Consider the following 16,156-nt stretch of genomic DNA (forward strand, 5'->3'; position numbering starts at 1 on the left):
TTAACAATTTTTATAATGGGTGGTATTATGATTGTTAAACTGTTTTCAAGAATTCTTATGTTTGGTCCACTCACATCTTCAAACTGTTTTCACCCCCAGGCCGTAGAAGTACGCGGGATCCACCACCGGGCCAATCATAGCTTCCGCGCCAAGGTAGAGTTTTGTAGAAAATCCTTGAAACCTGGAAAACTTAGATTATGCTCTGATATCTAGTATTAGTGGAAAAATAGAATTGAGATCTGTTACTTGAGACGTTCTGGCTGTTGGGATGGATGTACTGATTGTTTAACAGGTGAAAAATTTTGGGATTGGTCAAAATACAGGGGAGGCTCTGCCGAAATTTCGGCAGAAGTCTAAGGGAATTTTAAAGAGAATTTGAAGCAAGAAAGGTAAAAAGGTCTTTTGTGCCCAACATTCGCCAGGTGTCGGACACGCACAGGGCTTGGCCTGAATTTCAAAGTGGAAATTGGGTCGGGTCCTGTCAATAAGTCCGTTCCAAAAGAATGGTTTGTATGTATCCATGAATTATTAACGCAAATTTTACAGATTGCAAGTTGGATACATCGATAATACACTGCACAGATTAAAGTCTCATAAGAACAAAATATGGGTATAGCAGTGATCAATATGATGCACGCCTGTTGCGTAGCAAACAATGTGGATTGAAGTCCCGAAAGGACAATCCTTTGACATGTCAATATTGATATTGTGCACGCCTAATGCGTAGCAAATTGTATGGGTTAAAGTCCCAGAAATTAATTGACATGTATGTATTAATCTGTAGTATGCCTGCAGCATGACAGATATATGGGTTCTAAATGTTCAAACTCCCTAAATGGAGAATATCCACGCCTTACTATAAAATAAAGCTCCGTTGGAGGTTATAATCCACATTCTCACATAATAAAAACCCCCTGCAGTGGCTTGGGTACCCAAAAGCAAAGAAATGTTTATAATTGATGTATGCGCATGCACATGAGAATGGTGGGATCATGAATTGATGAATGACAAATTTTGATTTTGGAGAAGCTACTCAAATCATCAATGGGCTGTGTTGATTGGAACCACGTTCAATTATTAAATGTCGACAATATCATTAGCCAAAATGGTATGAGGCAATTCCATTATAGATGAGAATGAACGTAAAAGAACAAACCCACAGTACGAACCCCAAAATTTGTTAATACTGAAAGTTATACTTGGGTGTTCGGAATAGAAGGAAATATACCTACTTTGTATGACACAATGTTTTTGGCATAAATAAGGGCCGTTGGGTTTTCTCCATATTTATAGATTCAATTGTGCCCCTTTATTGCACATTTACGGAGACCAACATATTATCTTTAAGGGTTACTAAATGCACGGAGCATATTGCCAGAAGCGATTCCCTAAAGATGTATAAATAGCTGGGTTAAAGCTATATAATGTGTCATAAAGTTTAATCCCTTTAAACAAAATCCTTGAAAGGATTGAAATTGCATGAAGCAAGTCCCTGAATGACATGTGCCTGAAGCACAAAATCTGTACTCAATGTTAATGTACATAAATTGCTTTAGTGAGTATATTGATTATAATGTGTTTGTAACACATTAAAGCTTCTCAAGAGTTCCAGAATTATTTGTCTCGACTTAAAGATTGAGCATTATGCCAACGAGATTCTTGCTTATACTAAGAAAGTATTGAAGCATTTTTATGAGGATTATCCGTTGGACACTTTAAGGATTTTCCGAAAGTATATTGGACCGGACATCATATTTTTCAGATAAGGCTCAACTCCATCACCATCATTTTGGGATGATGTGAGGTATATTTGATGCTATTCCCGCATAACACCATGTACGGGCATATTCTTTCAAGTGAACTTACAAATAGCCCAAGTTTTGCTGGAAACGCGGACTCTGAAATTTTTTTATGATTTACATAGAGATAGCTCACTGGAAATATATTTACTTACTCAACTACGAGAATTATTAATGGCTACATCCTCCACTCACTCCGAAAGATTCTCACTCCAAAAGATAGTCATGAAGACATCAGGGGGAGATATTAATCAGGGGGAGCATCCAGAAGTATGCTATACAGATTGTTATACTCTTCTTTCTTCCTTCCATCAGTTTTCTACCTTACTAGGTTTTCTCCAAGCAAGGTTTTAATGAGACAACCAATCTAGGGACATGTGGTCTCCAAGGGGGAGTGTTGTAAAGAAGAATGGTTGAAGCCCACATGCTCTAACATTCAAGTTCAACACAAAATCAAACCACACACCCACCAAATCAAACCACACACCTACCAAACCAAATCACACACCCACCAAACCAAGCCATTTGCTTTGCCTATAAATAGGCATTATATTTGCTTGTAATGTAAGATGAAATGAGAGAAGATGAAGAGAAGGAAGAAAGAGGGTGAGTGTGTGAAGAGAAAGAGAGCAAAGAGAAATTCTCCTAGAGAGAAAATTCAGTGAGCATACATATTGTAAATACTAAAGTTGTAGCCCTATTATGTTATGAATGAAAGGTTACTGCTGCTGCTCTCCGAGGACGTAGGCATAGCCGAACCTCGTTAAATGCTGTGTCTCATCTACTTTACGTGCAGCTCAATATTCGCACATATTCCAGTTCATTTTACAACAGGTTTGATATATATAATTTTAAAAAATGTGATGCGACCAAATAGTTGGATATAAAAATGAATGTGCAACATTGTCTAATTTTTGGGCAATTTCATAATTTAGTTATACATTCAGAAGTTCAGAACTCATGAACCATATAATGTGGCTGAATACAACAGTGTGGCCCTAGTTTCCTTTTAATTTCAAAACCACCAAACAGGTGAAGAAAAAGACAGGCACAGGGGACAGTTTCATTGGATTACTATGATGATGATGGAGGAAATAATACTGCACTGCCGAGCAAACACATTGAATCACGGCAAGTCCCAATCCGAAAATGTCAGGCAACGTACCAAAAACCGTGCTATTCGGAGATGCATCTCTCTCCTTTATAACATTATAAATGAGCTCCCAGATGCAAGTAAACACACCCGCAACGGCCAACAGCAAACTGGTCAGTGCATAACGAGGCTTACTTGTGGAGGAAATCTGATCGAAACCGGCTGACAATATTTCTAGGTTGAAACCAACGAGCATAAAGGTCAACTCTAAGGCAGTTACCTACATAGAAGTTATAATCACTTCAGTTTGAAGTTAAAATGGGTGCCAAATAAACCTCACAAGAGATATTAACAAAATGCTAGTTTAATCATGAGTATGAGTCTTGAGCATTACCCTTGTCCTGTGATGTGGATCATTATTTTCAACCTGCAAGCCAATGTTAATAGCAACAGACCCAGGAGGATTTGAACCGGAAGGGCCCTGCAATTATGAACTGTAAGAGCCTTACAACTATTTATACGTTTAATTAAAAATTAAACCTGCTTGCTTATCTCACAAGAAATAGTTAAAAGAGGGAGCAAATTATGGTCATGAGTTTTTACCACTGCACTTGCTAGAGTGCCCGAGTCGTCATAGTCAGTGCTAACGCGAGGATTGAAGTCATCAGATCCCTGAGGAAATAAGTTTAACTAAAACTATAAAATGTTGCAAGATAATATGTCAAAGTTAAAAATTTGGGTTAGTTATGTGCTTTGACCACTATCCTTACCACACGGGCACTAATGGAAGCTAAAGGAGACACACTCGGATTGGAATCAACAGAGCCCTGAAACTGAAAATAAGTTCGAGTTGCAAGAAGATATGAGGAAAAAAATTTGGTTTAATTAAGGTTATGAGTTTTTACCGGTACGCTTGCCACATTAATCTGCTCGTCATAGTCACCGAGGCTGGAATCATTAGAGCCCTGAAATTGTAAAAATTTTCAATTAATTATAAAAATATGGCAAGAAATACGAAACAAAAGTGATTTCATCATGATTATGAGTTTTAACATTACAGTTTCCCAGTAGTGTTGATCGTCATGGCTGCTTTTTTCATCATGGGAACCATTACCAAGCAAAGGCAAACGATCTAATCCTGCACAACCAAACTAAACAATGAATAAAAATCATGTATACCGATTAACTCAATAAAAAAGAAAAAAAAGAAAACACCCTTCTGCTTATCTTAATCTTGACGAAACTCACCTTATTTCAGAACCATGCTTATAAAAGATTCTCTTCGACTTCCTATAAACATTACAGTGATACAACACTTGAAAAGCAGTTCACTACTTTAGTCCATGACACTTTAATTCTTTGATAACATCCTCTTCAATCTGTCCTTCATTAGGGATCATGTGGTCACCAATCTTTACTGTGTTCTGTTGTCTATTCCTAGTTAAGCTAAAGTTACTCCACATACCAAGTACTTTCTCTTCCATGCTTCTAACTTAACACTTAACCCTAATTTGGTTTTATCAACTAATACCATGTCATATGCGAAGAACATAACAGTCGTTCATGGCCAAGGAAAAATTACAAGGGCTTAAGGTCAACCCTTGATGTAAGCCTATGGTATTCAAAAGCCCACTAGTTATACTATCAATATTCTCACACTAGTCATCTCCCCATCATACATATCCTTAATCACATCCACAAACTTGGTAGGAAGTCTATAACACACCACAAATCTCTGCTTCAGACCCTATCATATATTTTCTCCAACTCAATGAACACAATATGAAGGTCTCTCCTCTTTTCTCTGTAGCTCTCCATCAATCCTACCTCGGCTGAAGCTACATAAATAACTAAAGGAAAGAGTAATTCAATTCTGAGGGGCTAATGTAATTTACGAGAACCTTTCCAATTCAGATCCCTCAAGAACCAGTATTGGTTGGCTAGATTAGTCAAGGATGTTCCAATAATAGAAAAGAGACAGGCTCATGTCCTTGCTGTTGGAGTAAAATGGGAATAAATTTAGAGGTGAATAAAAAACCTGAACTGTAGTCAAAAGAGCGCCAGCGTTGTGACGTCTGGAGAGATTGAGATTGTTGAGGACTCGATGCATGCCAAGGCTTGCAGAGATTGAGGTTGCTGTTGAGGATAAAAAATGGTGACTGCAAGCTACGGAGATGGTTGAGGCCATATGCAGTGAAGGGAAAGAAGCGAAAGAAGAGGGCAGTATATGACAGAGCAGAAGAAACAGAGGCTTTGTAGCCAGCGGGCATCAACAAGAGAGCTATGATTGTTTCTCAGAGTAATGGAAACGAAGGGGGTAACCCAATTGAACTTGAGGGTATTCCAATTACCTCAGTAGACCATAACTCCAAGAAAGGACCCGGGGCTATCTTCATCCTTGAGAAAACTTCTTTAGAGGTTGCTAAAGTTGGAAAGACTTATCAGCTATTAAATTCTGATCACACAATAATTCCACGGCTAGTATGTGTGTTGATTCTCTTTCCTTTCCATTGACATGGAATTTCGGGTTTCGTAGGAGTCTACATGATGAGGAAGTGGGGGGACTTTGCTCTGCTCTTATCACAATTAGAGAGCGTTTGGATCATGCAGCCGTTTAGGCAAGCTAAGAGGTTGGAAGTTGGAGACATCAGGGCTGTAAATCCTACTTACGGTTTCTGTGTAATTTGGTTGGAACGGAATACAATACAAGGGTGTTTCATGATGCTAGGCCCAGGAGAAGGAACACAAATTAAGTCTTTAATCTATAATCATTTGAGAAAGTGATGACAAATATATTTACGAAGTATGAAGACATTGAGGGTTATAATCAGCCTAATCCCACAGAAAGATGTTTTAATATCCAGAAAATCTCTATGCTGAAATGAATTAAACAATAAATGAAGTAGATGTTGGCATGACTTGTGGATATTGACTTACTTTCTTTAGACACCAAGAATTCCTATTATAATTGTAATTGATTTACTTTAATTCTTGATTTCCTACTGCAAATAGATTTAAGAATTTATTATTTACTTGCCTATTCAGGTTTCGTTGTATTATAAATATGACCTCATACAAGGAGAATAATACACAGAAAATTCCCACAAACAAATATTCTCTCATAGTTTTCATATTTTAGCATGGTATCAGAGCGGCGATCTTGAAATTGCTGATTCTAGTTTCAAACCCCCGCCGCTGCTATGGGGGTTGATGATTTTTTCAACCCTCATGGAGGTAGCACCACCGACTCCTTCTCTCATTATCCACCAACCATCGTTGAGTTGAGTGCCCAGATGGCTCTGCTCCTACAGATGCAGACTTTGACCCCAAACCCGATCCAGAATCAGGATCCTCTTTTGACGACCTCGACCCCGACCCCGACTATGACGACGACGACCCCGACCCCGACTCCGAAGACGACCCCGACCCCCACTCCGATGATGACCCCAACCCCGAATTTGTCTCTGATTCAGACCCTGATCCCGATTTCGACTCCGACTCCGGCCCCGACTCAGGCTCAGATTCCGATCCCAATTCCTACTCAACCTGTATCCTATGCATCTTCCGCTGCACAGATTATGACTTCTAGACTAACGACCCCGACACATGGACCAGATTGCGCATATTGTGGTGATCCGAGATACACTTGTGAGACTTGTTTTAAATCACATGGCTACCCCAATTGGTGGGCTACTCTTATAGATCGAGGACAATGCAATATGACCAGTAATGGTACTGGTTATGGATTCCATACTTCCGATAAGATTGATTCCAAGAGCTGGATAATTGATTCCGGTGCAACTGATCATATGACGTTTGATCATGATGATTTTCTGAATACTACACAACCTCGACGAACCTGTATTGCAAATGCCAATGGTGTTACTTATCCTGTGACAGGGGCTGGCACTGTTGCACTCTCATCCTCTCTCACACTGTCTAATACTTTACTTGTTCCATCTTTATCCACTAAATTGTTGTCAGTTAGTCAGCTTACTGAACAATTGAATTGTTGTGTACTCATTTACCCGAGTTTTTGTTTGCTTCAGGATATTCACACTAAGGAGATTCTTGGTCGTGGTACTAAGAGAGGGGGGCTATATTATGTCGATGACTTCAGTCCCGGCATGGCTAACAGCGTGACACATCCCTTTGATAGCAAACAAAAGCAAATCTGGTTGTGGCACCGTCGATTGGGACATCCGTCTTTTAGTTATATGAAGCATCTTATACCAGATTTATTCTCAGGTTTCAAGGACTCTGACTTCACATGTGATACTTGTATTTTGGCCAAGAGTCACCGTGTGCCCTATCCGTTGAGTATGAACAAGTGTACTACTCCATTTACGTTAATTCACTCTGATGTCTGGGGACCTTCTCCTATCACTGCTCCTTCTGGTGTTCGATGGTTTGTCACATTCATCGATGATTGTACACGGATGACATGCTTTATTTGCTGAAGAATAAAAACGAAGTGTTTTCCTGTTTTCAATCTTTCCACAAACAGATGAAAACTCAGTTTAATGCTCAAATCCAGATTCTTCGCTCAGACAATGGTGGAGAATTTGTCAATCATGACTTTCAGACTTACTTCCAACAACATGGAATTATCCATGAGACGACTTGTCCTCAGACACCACAACAAAATGGTGTTGCTGAACGAAAGAATCGACATCTTCTTGAAACCGCCCGAGCACTTCTGATTGGCGCTCATGTTCCTCGCCATCACTGGGATGATGCTATTGTCACCGCAGTTCATCTGATCAACCGCATGCCTTCTGGTGTACTGACCTTTAAAACTCCCTTACAGGTGCTTGCACAACACAGACCTCTGCCTTCTGTTTTGGTACTCACACCCCGAATCTTTGGATGTGTGGCTTTCGTTCATCTCCACAAAAATCAACGTAGCAAACTTGATCCATGTGCGCTTCGTTGTGTTTTTGTGGGTTATGCCACTCATCAGAAAGGCTACCGCTGTTATCACCCTCCTACCCAACGAACCTATGTCACTTTGGATGTGACCTTTCTGGAATCTGAGCTGTTCTTCCATGACCCATCATCCAATTCTACACTTCAGGGGGAGATACGAAGTGAAGAGCAGAATTGGAGCAACTTGGAAAATAAAGAAATTCTCCTTTGTACAGAAATGATTGATCATTCCGAGTCTGGAGCACGAGATTACTCTCTGTCGAAAAGCGACCAATCGCCTATTCATAGCGATCAATTGCCTGACCCACCTGATCCATGCGAAGATATTTTTGATCCAAGTCTCACACCTACAGACAATACAGAACAACAAGATGAAGACCCCCCCTCTAACTCAACAGTACCAACAGACCAATCTCCTGAGAATATCCTTGAGGTAACTACTCCTACTAGACTTGTGCATTTAGATGATAAAACTATTGGATATCAATTACCTTTCAGGCAAAATCGTGGGAAGCCACCAAACCGTTATTCACCTGATATTGGCAAGACATCCAAGTATCCAATTGCAAATCATGTATCCACTGAGAAGCTGTCTGAACCACTCAAGGCTTTTGTGCATCAGTTGTCTGCTATCCATATTCCAACCAAGGTCTCTGAAGCATTGAAAGATCCTAAGTGGGTCCAAGCTATAAAAGAGGAGATGAAAGCCCTTGAGAAAAATCAGACTTGGACATTGGAGACTATACCCCGAGGAAAAAAGACTATCGGATGTAGATGGGTGTTTACTATAAAACACAATGCAGATGGATCTATCGAGCGATACAAGGCAAGACTTGTGGCAAAAGGGTACACACAAACCTATGGTATAGACTATGAAGAAACCTTTGCTCCAGTTGCAAAGTTAAACACCGTCAGAGTCTTATTGTCCCTTGCAGCTAATTTGGATTGGCCACTACACCAGTTTGATGTAAAGAATGCTTTTCTACATGGCGAACTCACGGAGGAGGTGTACATGGACATTCCTCTTGGATATAATACTACTCAGACTGGAACAGTTTGCAGGTTACGAAAAGCATTGTATGGATTGAAACAGTCACCACGTGCATGGTTTGGACGGTTCACCATGGCAATGAAGAACAATGGTTTCAAACAGTGCAACTCAGATCATACTCTGTTCTTGAAACATCGAAAAGGGAAGGTAACAACATTAATAATCTATGTTGATGATATGATTATTACTGGGAATGATAAACAGGAAATATCACAGCTACAAGACTATCTGGCTACGGAGTTTGAGATGAAGGATCTAGGTGGACTCAAGTATTTCTTGGGAATTGAGGTGGCTCGATCGCAGCAAGGCATATTTCTCTCTCAAAGGAAATATGTCTTAGACTTGTTGACAGACACAGGAATGCTAGATTGTAAACCTGCGGACACTCCTATTGTTCAGAATCATCATCTTGGAGAATATCCGGATCAAGTTCCAACTAACAAAGAAAGATACCAAAGGTTAGTGGGAAGATTGATCTATTTGTCACATACTCGACCAGACATTGCTTATGCGGTGAGCGTTGTCAATCAATTTATGCACTCTCCAAGTGAAGACCATATGAATGCAGTTCTTCGGATACTTAGATATTTGAAGTCTGCACCTGAAAAAGGACTTATGTTCTCAAAGCATGGTCATCTAAATATTGATGGTTATTCAGATGCAGATTGGGCAGGTAATGTAACATATAGAAAATCCACATCGGGTTACTTCACATTCGTGGGAGGTAATTTGGTGACATGGAGAAGCAAGAAACATAATGTAGTAGCTTTATCCAGTGCAGAAGCCGAGTTCAGAGGCATGACTAAAGGGATTTGTGAACTTCTTTGGTTAAGAAAGTTGCTTACTGAACTTGGGTATAAACCTACATCCACAATGAATCTCTTTTGTGACAACAAGGCTGCTATAGCCATTGCACATAATCCGGTTCAGCATGATCGTACTAAACATGTTGAGGTGGATCGACACTTCATCAAACAAAAGCTTGAGGCTAAAGTGTTTTAGTTTCCTTTTGTGAAATCCGAGGATCAATTGGTGGATATTTTGACAAAGGCGATTTCCTGTAAAGCATTCCACAATTCACTAGATCAGTTGGGCATTGGCGACATCTATGCACCAACGTGAGGGGGAGTGTTGGCGTGACTTGTGGATATTGACTTACTTTCGTTACACACCAAGAATTCCTATTATAATTGTAATTGATCTACTTTAATTCCTGATTTCCTACTAAATAGATATAGGAATTTATTATTTACTTGCCTATTCAGGTTTCATTGTATTATAAATATGACCTCCTACAAGGAGAAGAATACATAGAAAATTCCTATAAACAAATATTCTCTCATAATTTTCATATTTTAGCAGTAGATAGCTAAATTAAAGAGAGGATGAGATTACCTCTGGCTTGAAGAATGGCACCACATCCACCACACCTGTAGACCTGAAAATGTGGCAACTCTGGAAGAAGCTGCCGACATCCAGGACATCTAACCAGTCGACGTAGATTGGGCATAGTTTGTCCCGAAAAGCAAAAGCAAAAACAAAAGAAAACAAAAACTTGGGCTTCCAGCACAAAGTTCGAAACTTAACAATCAGATTCAAGTATGACAATTAATTTGTCCTTGTTGAGAAACCATGAGGGTCACACACAATCTGCAAAGTAATCAAAAGATGAACATGGCATGCATCAGAACAAATGCTTGAATCTATGAAAAGAAATGGGATTTTAGATCCATGACAGTAGGGTATTTGTAAACAAACTACAAGCTGATAAATTAAAATAACATAACATCAAATTCTAAATTAAAATTGGAACAAAGCAATGAAGAGCCAAAATTAAGGAAGCAGTACCTGAATTGTAGTGAATAAACTCAAAGCCAGAAGAGAAGACATAATGAATTTGTTTTGAAAAAAAAGTCTGAACTCCTCCTATCTCTGGTGTTCTAGCTAAAGCTTTAGTCTTGGGTTTTTGGTTTTTCTTCCAAAATTCCAAGTAAAATGAAATGCCCTCAACCAGCCAGTGAGAGTCTCCTCCTCCTCTCTCTCTCTCTCTCTTGTCTTTTAAAAAATTTCTTCTGGGTTTTCTTTCTGCGAAATTCAGGCTGAATTTCACTGAAAAAATATCCGCCTTATTATTTGCTTCAATTCTCCAAAACCAGGAAGCTTCGGGGTTGCTCGCCTCCTAAACGTAAAGATGCTGCCGTTCGGAAAGACTTTTCCATTTCGACGTGGTCGGCCTCGGTTGTGTGGGGTTGCTTGCTTTACTCTGAGTAACAAATTACAAGCTGGGATGACATTGACATGGGAGTAGTTGATGTATTTATGCTTGGCTTTAATTAAAGAATATATACATGGAGATATCGTCATCGTCCATGCTATCATTGCTATGCTGTAACAATCTTGTAAACTGATGTGGAGTTCCTTTTTACAATAAATATAATTTTTGGTACTTGTCAAATTTCAAAAGAAAAAGTTAAAGAAAATTGACAAATGTGAAAACCATGTGGCTGTTGAATTTAAATTTGTATTTAAATATCCGTATATTAAGGGTTAATTGTTTTATTAGTCACTGAATTTAGACTTATTTTGTATTTGAGTACTTCAATTTTCAAAATGGTTCCCGTGGTCCTTTAACTTTAGTTTCGTTAAGACAAATGATCCTACCGTCAATTTTGTTAACTTTTCTATTAAGTGTAGGGGCAAAATAGTATTTTTGTATCAAAATTGATTAAAATATGAATAAAAAAGTTTAAAAAAACTAAAAAATTAAAATTAAACTCTCTCCCTCCCCCTCTATCCCTATTTCCACTCCCCCAAAACTTGATTTTTCTTTTTTTTGTTGGTTTTTTATTTGATTTTCTTTTATTGTTATTTTAAAGATATGATTTTTTATTCATTTTTTTGGTTTTAATATAAAAATACCATTTTGCCCCTGCATTTAACAGAAAAAGTTAACAAAATTGACGGCAGGACATTTGTCCAAAAGAAACTAAAGTTAAAGGACCACAGGAACCATTTTGAAAATTGAGATACGTACTCAAATGCAAATCGGGTCAAATTTTAGGGACTAATAAAACTATTAACACTAAATTAGTAACAATTCTATTTTTCTAACAAAGAAGGATATTCTAAATTATTCTAATATACGGAGAGAGGGTTTGAACTCGAGTACAAATAGACATGTCACGGGCACACACTGCTTTGGCCAACTAACAAAATTAATGAAATTTAATTAAAGGCCTTTTGTTGTCTAAATAATTCGCATTAGTTTGGCCTCACTATCATTAGTAGCGTAAATGGTCAAAGAGTTAGAATTGTTGAACTTTCCTTTTGGTTTCGAGGAAAAAAGTTGAGGCTGGTTATGCACGTCAATTAAAACAAAAGCCCAAGGAAGACCACAAAAAGGAGGGAAATTAAATTTGTTCATTCTTTTTGTAGAATAGATGGACGCGCCATTTTATCAGCCTTAAGATTGTTTGTGAAGTGAGTGAACCAAAAGCAAAAAGCAAAGACTGGATATTGCCATATTGGATAAGAGCGGGAGGGCCAGGGGCAGGTTGAGTCAATATTATTATCCATACCGTATCCACCCTTTCAATTTTCAAATCAAATCCTTCTCTTCTTAAAAAATATGGCTACCTGTCCTCTGCCTCCTCCAATACCCTCATCTCTCATCTCCTCCTCCTCCTCAAACAGCCATTCTACTTCTTCTTCACGTTCAAAACTGCCCCCACTTCTCTCGCCTTCTCCATTGCCTCGTCATAATTATCAGCAGCAGGCACAGAGTAAAAAACGAAGAGAGTTGTTGTTGAAAGGAGGACTTGGTCTGCTTCCTCTTGCTCTGGTTGAGTCAATATTGAAAGAGCCACTTACTGTGCCTTCAGCAGAAGCTAAGGAGGCGGTGGTGGGCTCCTACCTCCCACCCTCACCTTCTGACCCTTCCTTCGTTCTCTTCAAAGCCTCTGCTAAAGACACTCCCGCTCTTCGCGCAGGTACTTACTTTACTTCATTTTTATTTCTTTCCTTCTTTAATCATTCACTCATGTCTTCTTTAATTTTGCTCCACTGGACCTACATTTTGATTGCTGCTTAATTATATATAAGTGATTATCACAAAATGTCCCTAAGGTTTACGAAACTATCAGATTGCATCCTTAATGTTTTTTCTGATGTCAAACTTATGGTACTCAAGGTTAGGGTGTCTAGGACTAGGAAATGATGTAGCAAATCGTGCAATTCCTTGCTAAACGATCCATTTATTATATCACTAGCTTAGCTATCAATGACAGAATTATTCTGAAAGATAAGTCTGCTAATTGTGGAAAAACCGGCAGCCTGCGCTACGTTACTTCTCTACACCGAAAGACTAAATGTGGTTTCTCAAGAAGAAGAACCTGGACAAATCTTCTTTCTGAAATGTAAGTATGTGATGAGTCAGTTGTTTGATTGGGATAGGATATGCCGTTACAGTTGGTTAGTTCGTAATCTAGAGCATTCGAGCTTCATTTTGTACCGTCATGGAGTCTGGTAGTAAAGAGATTCCAAAATCATAATCTTGGTTTTTACGGAGGAGCAGAGAGAGCATCATGCAATTACAGGAAGATTTTCTATGTTCGGTTTTGAAGAGTGTCCAGGAATCTTATACAAATAAGAGACTCTATCAGAAGTGGGGTTTGTGATTTTTTATTTTTTATTCTAGGAATTAGAAACATTTTGTTTTGGTTTTGTTTGAAGGTGTAGTATGTTTGTGTGGGTGTATATCTACTTGTATTCTTTGGTGCTTTTTTGCTCCTTGTTTGAGTAACGATAGGAAAGTATCAGAAAGCTTTTCAGGTCAATCAATCCTGGCCTCTCTGTACTGACGTGATGGTATTTCATTAAGTAAATCGAGTATGTGTGTGTGAGAAGCTAGTTCTTTGTTAAGACTTCTTCAGTGGAGGCTAAAGACTCACTTAGAATCTGCACTACCGCATTTGAGGTATGTTTTGCTTTAGTAGCAAAAATGTCCAGCTCTTCTGAATCGCCGAATGAAAGTTTTCCACGGTTTGATTTCTCAAATATATAATCCTGTTTGAAATGTAAAGTGAAGGAGGAGTTTAGCTTACTGTGGTCATAGGAAGTTAAATGGATCCAATCTAACCTGGGAGAAAACTAGATAAGTGACACTATTACTCTGGATGTAAAAGAGAAGAATGTTAGAAGGTATCCCGAAAGGTACAAGAGAATGTCTGCTTCATAACTTGGGGGCTGATTTGAGTTGAAGAACAAGCGGAATCTGAGCCTTGACTAGAAATTGCAATAAAAGGGACACAGAAAATTCAGATTGTGCAGAAATAGCTAGTTCTTTTGGATGGGGTACTTGTCTATTTGTAGACAAAATTGATGTCGACAATTACATAGTGGTAAGGAGAGGTGAGGATTGAGTGACCTGCAATCTTGTAGCCTGAGCATGAAGATTTAAGCTGTGAAGAAAAGCTTTCTCTACTGACCAGGTCAATCAATCTTCTAGCCTCCATGAAGAAAAAGTAGTAAGGAGAGTGTTCAGGAGCCGGCAATAAAGGAGAAGGAAGAACTGTTGAGTTTCAGGACTGGAATTTAGAAGACTAAAAAGAGTGCCTCAATTTTCTAGAAAATGACAGACGGTAAAAGTACATTAGCATCTGAGCAGAAAATAAGAGGTAGGACTCTCAGAGGAATATCAAAATGCTGAAATGATTGTTCTTTATCGTTTTTCTTTGTGCTAGCTAGCCATTTTACAGAGAACAATTAGTTTGAAATCAGGATGGTTGTGAGCTTCAAGATACATATATACTAATAGAATATACATACCTTTTTTCCAATTAATTCCAAAAAAAAAAGATCACTTTAGAGAGCTGCAGTTTCTTGAAGCTGGAGTACAAATGACGTTTGTTTTGTCCATACAAAGTTGCTTTTCCGTGGGTAGTTTCCTGAGTTTGTAGTTTCATTTTTACCCTCCAAAATTTCCAACGCAGATTTTAGGATTTTGGGTTTGTTATTGTTCTATGCTCTTGTTTGCATTTATCTGGATCAAATTCTAATTTGCCTACAAGTACAAGAGAAAATTAATAACATCNAACTCATTTCTTAGTTGAAATTTTATCTCTTTTGATGATGCTAGAAACTCTGCTCTTTGCAGGAAATGTGCAGCCTTACCAGTTCATTATTCCTCCAACCTGGAAACAGATGCGTGTGGCAAACATTTTATCTGGTAATTACTGCCAGCCAAAGTGTGCAGAGCCCTGGGTGGAGGTAAAATTTGAAGACGAAAAACAGGGAAAACTTCAGGTTGTGGCTTCACCTTTGATACGCCTGACAAATAAACCCAATGCAACAATTGAAGATATTGGCAACCCTGCGAAGGTGATTGCTTCTCTTGGCCCTTTTGTTACAGGAAACACATTTGATCCAGATGAGCTTCTTGAGACGACAGTTGAAAAGCGCGGCGACCTGACGGTACAATCTTTCTTGGCCATCCAGCTTGTCATTGTCTTATACTATCATTTTTCCTCTATGTTTTTCTCGTCACATTGTAGTATGTTGATTTTATCTGTTTTTGTGTATGCTTAAGAAGCTATCTCTTTTTCTACCCTTACCTGAACATGAATTCTCTCTGTTGGTAGCAATTTCATGCAAGCTTTCCTCTGTTGTTTTTGTATGCAGTACTACAAGTATGCGCTGGAGACCCCGTTTGCTCTTACAGGTTCTCACAATCTTGCAAAGGCAACAGCCAAGGGAAACACTGTTGTATTATTTGTGGTAAGTGCAAGTGACAAGCAATGGCAAGCTTCTCAGAAGACTCTAAAAGCCATGCTTGATTCCTTTCAAGTGTAGTTCACTGCTGAATGAAAGGGAAAAGAAAATTATTTTGGCTTTTGGAAGCACTGTTCTTTTATTTTCATAGAGCTACAATAAAGAGGCTGCATTTACACGAAATTGAGTTCCTCTCTGGGCTTTTAGCCTTTTATTCAGCTCTAGGCCATCTCCAATACTAAAAGGGCTAAACCCAAATTTTCACCGTTCAAAATACAACTATTCATGTATTGTTTGAATTTAAATAGTTTTTCCCCCCAACCCTTTAGACTCAAAAACGTTGAGTCCATAGCCTTATTAAATTGTTTAACTCTATTTTTTTTTTGTGGTTAATTTTTCTTGAGCTAATTTTTGTTTATAACTTCATGATTTGTTTTTCTGATCAATTTAATCTAAAAAAAATTAAAAATTTGACAAACTTAATTTTATTTCAATTAAAGTGAAAACTTGTAGGCC

General features: G+C 38.5%; 2 protein-coding genes across 7 annotated transcripts; one reads left to right on the forward strand and one right to left on the reverse strand.

Annotated features, from left to right (window-relative positions):
• Positions 1 to 2,663: 2,663 nt before the first annotated feature.
• On the reverse strand, positions 2,664 to 11,172 carry LOC117625010. Of its 6 annotated transcripts, XM_034356568.1 has the most exons (8): positions 10,721 to 11,172; positions 10,268 to 10,522; positions 3,951 to 4,030; positions 3,798 to 3,857; positions 3,663 to 3,725; positions 3,496 to 3,582; positions 3,287 to 3,373; positions 2,664 to 3,172 (listed from the first exon to the last, which is right to left on the reverse strand). In XM_034356568.1, the coding sequence occupies exons 2-8, from the start codon at positions 10,380 to 10,382 to the stop codon at positions 2,798 to 2,800; spliced, it is 867 nt and encodes a 288-aa protein (XP_034212459.1). In that variant the 5' UTR covers positions 10,383 to 10,522; positions 10,721 to 11,172; the 3' UTR covers positions 2,664 to 2,797. The 6 variants fall into 6 exon arrangements, with proteins under 6 accessions (XP_034212459.1, XP_034212457.1, XP_034212455.1 ...); XM_034356566.1 differs by lacking the exons at positions 10,268 to 10,522; positions 10,721 to 11,172 and adding an exon at positions 4,931 to 5,794 and having other exon boundaries at positions 3,496 to 3,564; positions 3,663 to 3,719; XM_034356564.1 differs by lacking the exons at positions 10,268 to 10,522; positions 10,721 to 11,172 and adding an exon at positions 4,931 to 5,794 and having other exon boundaries at positions 3,663 to 3,719.
• Positions 11,173 to 12,442: 1,270 nt separating this feature from the next.
• On the forward strand, positions 12,443 to 15,858 carry LOC117624994 (psbP domain-containing protein 6, chloroplastic). Its single transcript, XM_034356546.1, has 3 exons — positions 12,443 to 12,861; positions 15,027 to 15,343; positions 15,551 to 15,858. The coding sequence occupies exons 1-3, from the start codon at positions 12,501 to 12,503 to the stop codon at positions 15,719 to 15,721; spliced, it is 849 nt and encodes a 282-aa protein (XP_034212437.1). The 5' UTR covers positions 12,443 to 12,500; the 3' UTR covers positions 15,722 to 15,858.
• The last annotated feature ends 298 nt before the right edge of the window (positions 15,859 to 16,156 follow it).

Source organism: Prunus dulcis, chromosome 4 (genome assembly GCF_902201215.1).
Source record: "Prunus dulcis chromosome 4, ALMONDv2, whole genome shotgun sequence".
NCBI classification, from domain to species: Eukaryota; Viridiplantae; Streptophyta; class Magnoliopsida; order Rosales; family Rosaceae; genus Prunus; species Prunus dulcis.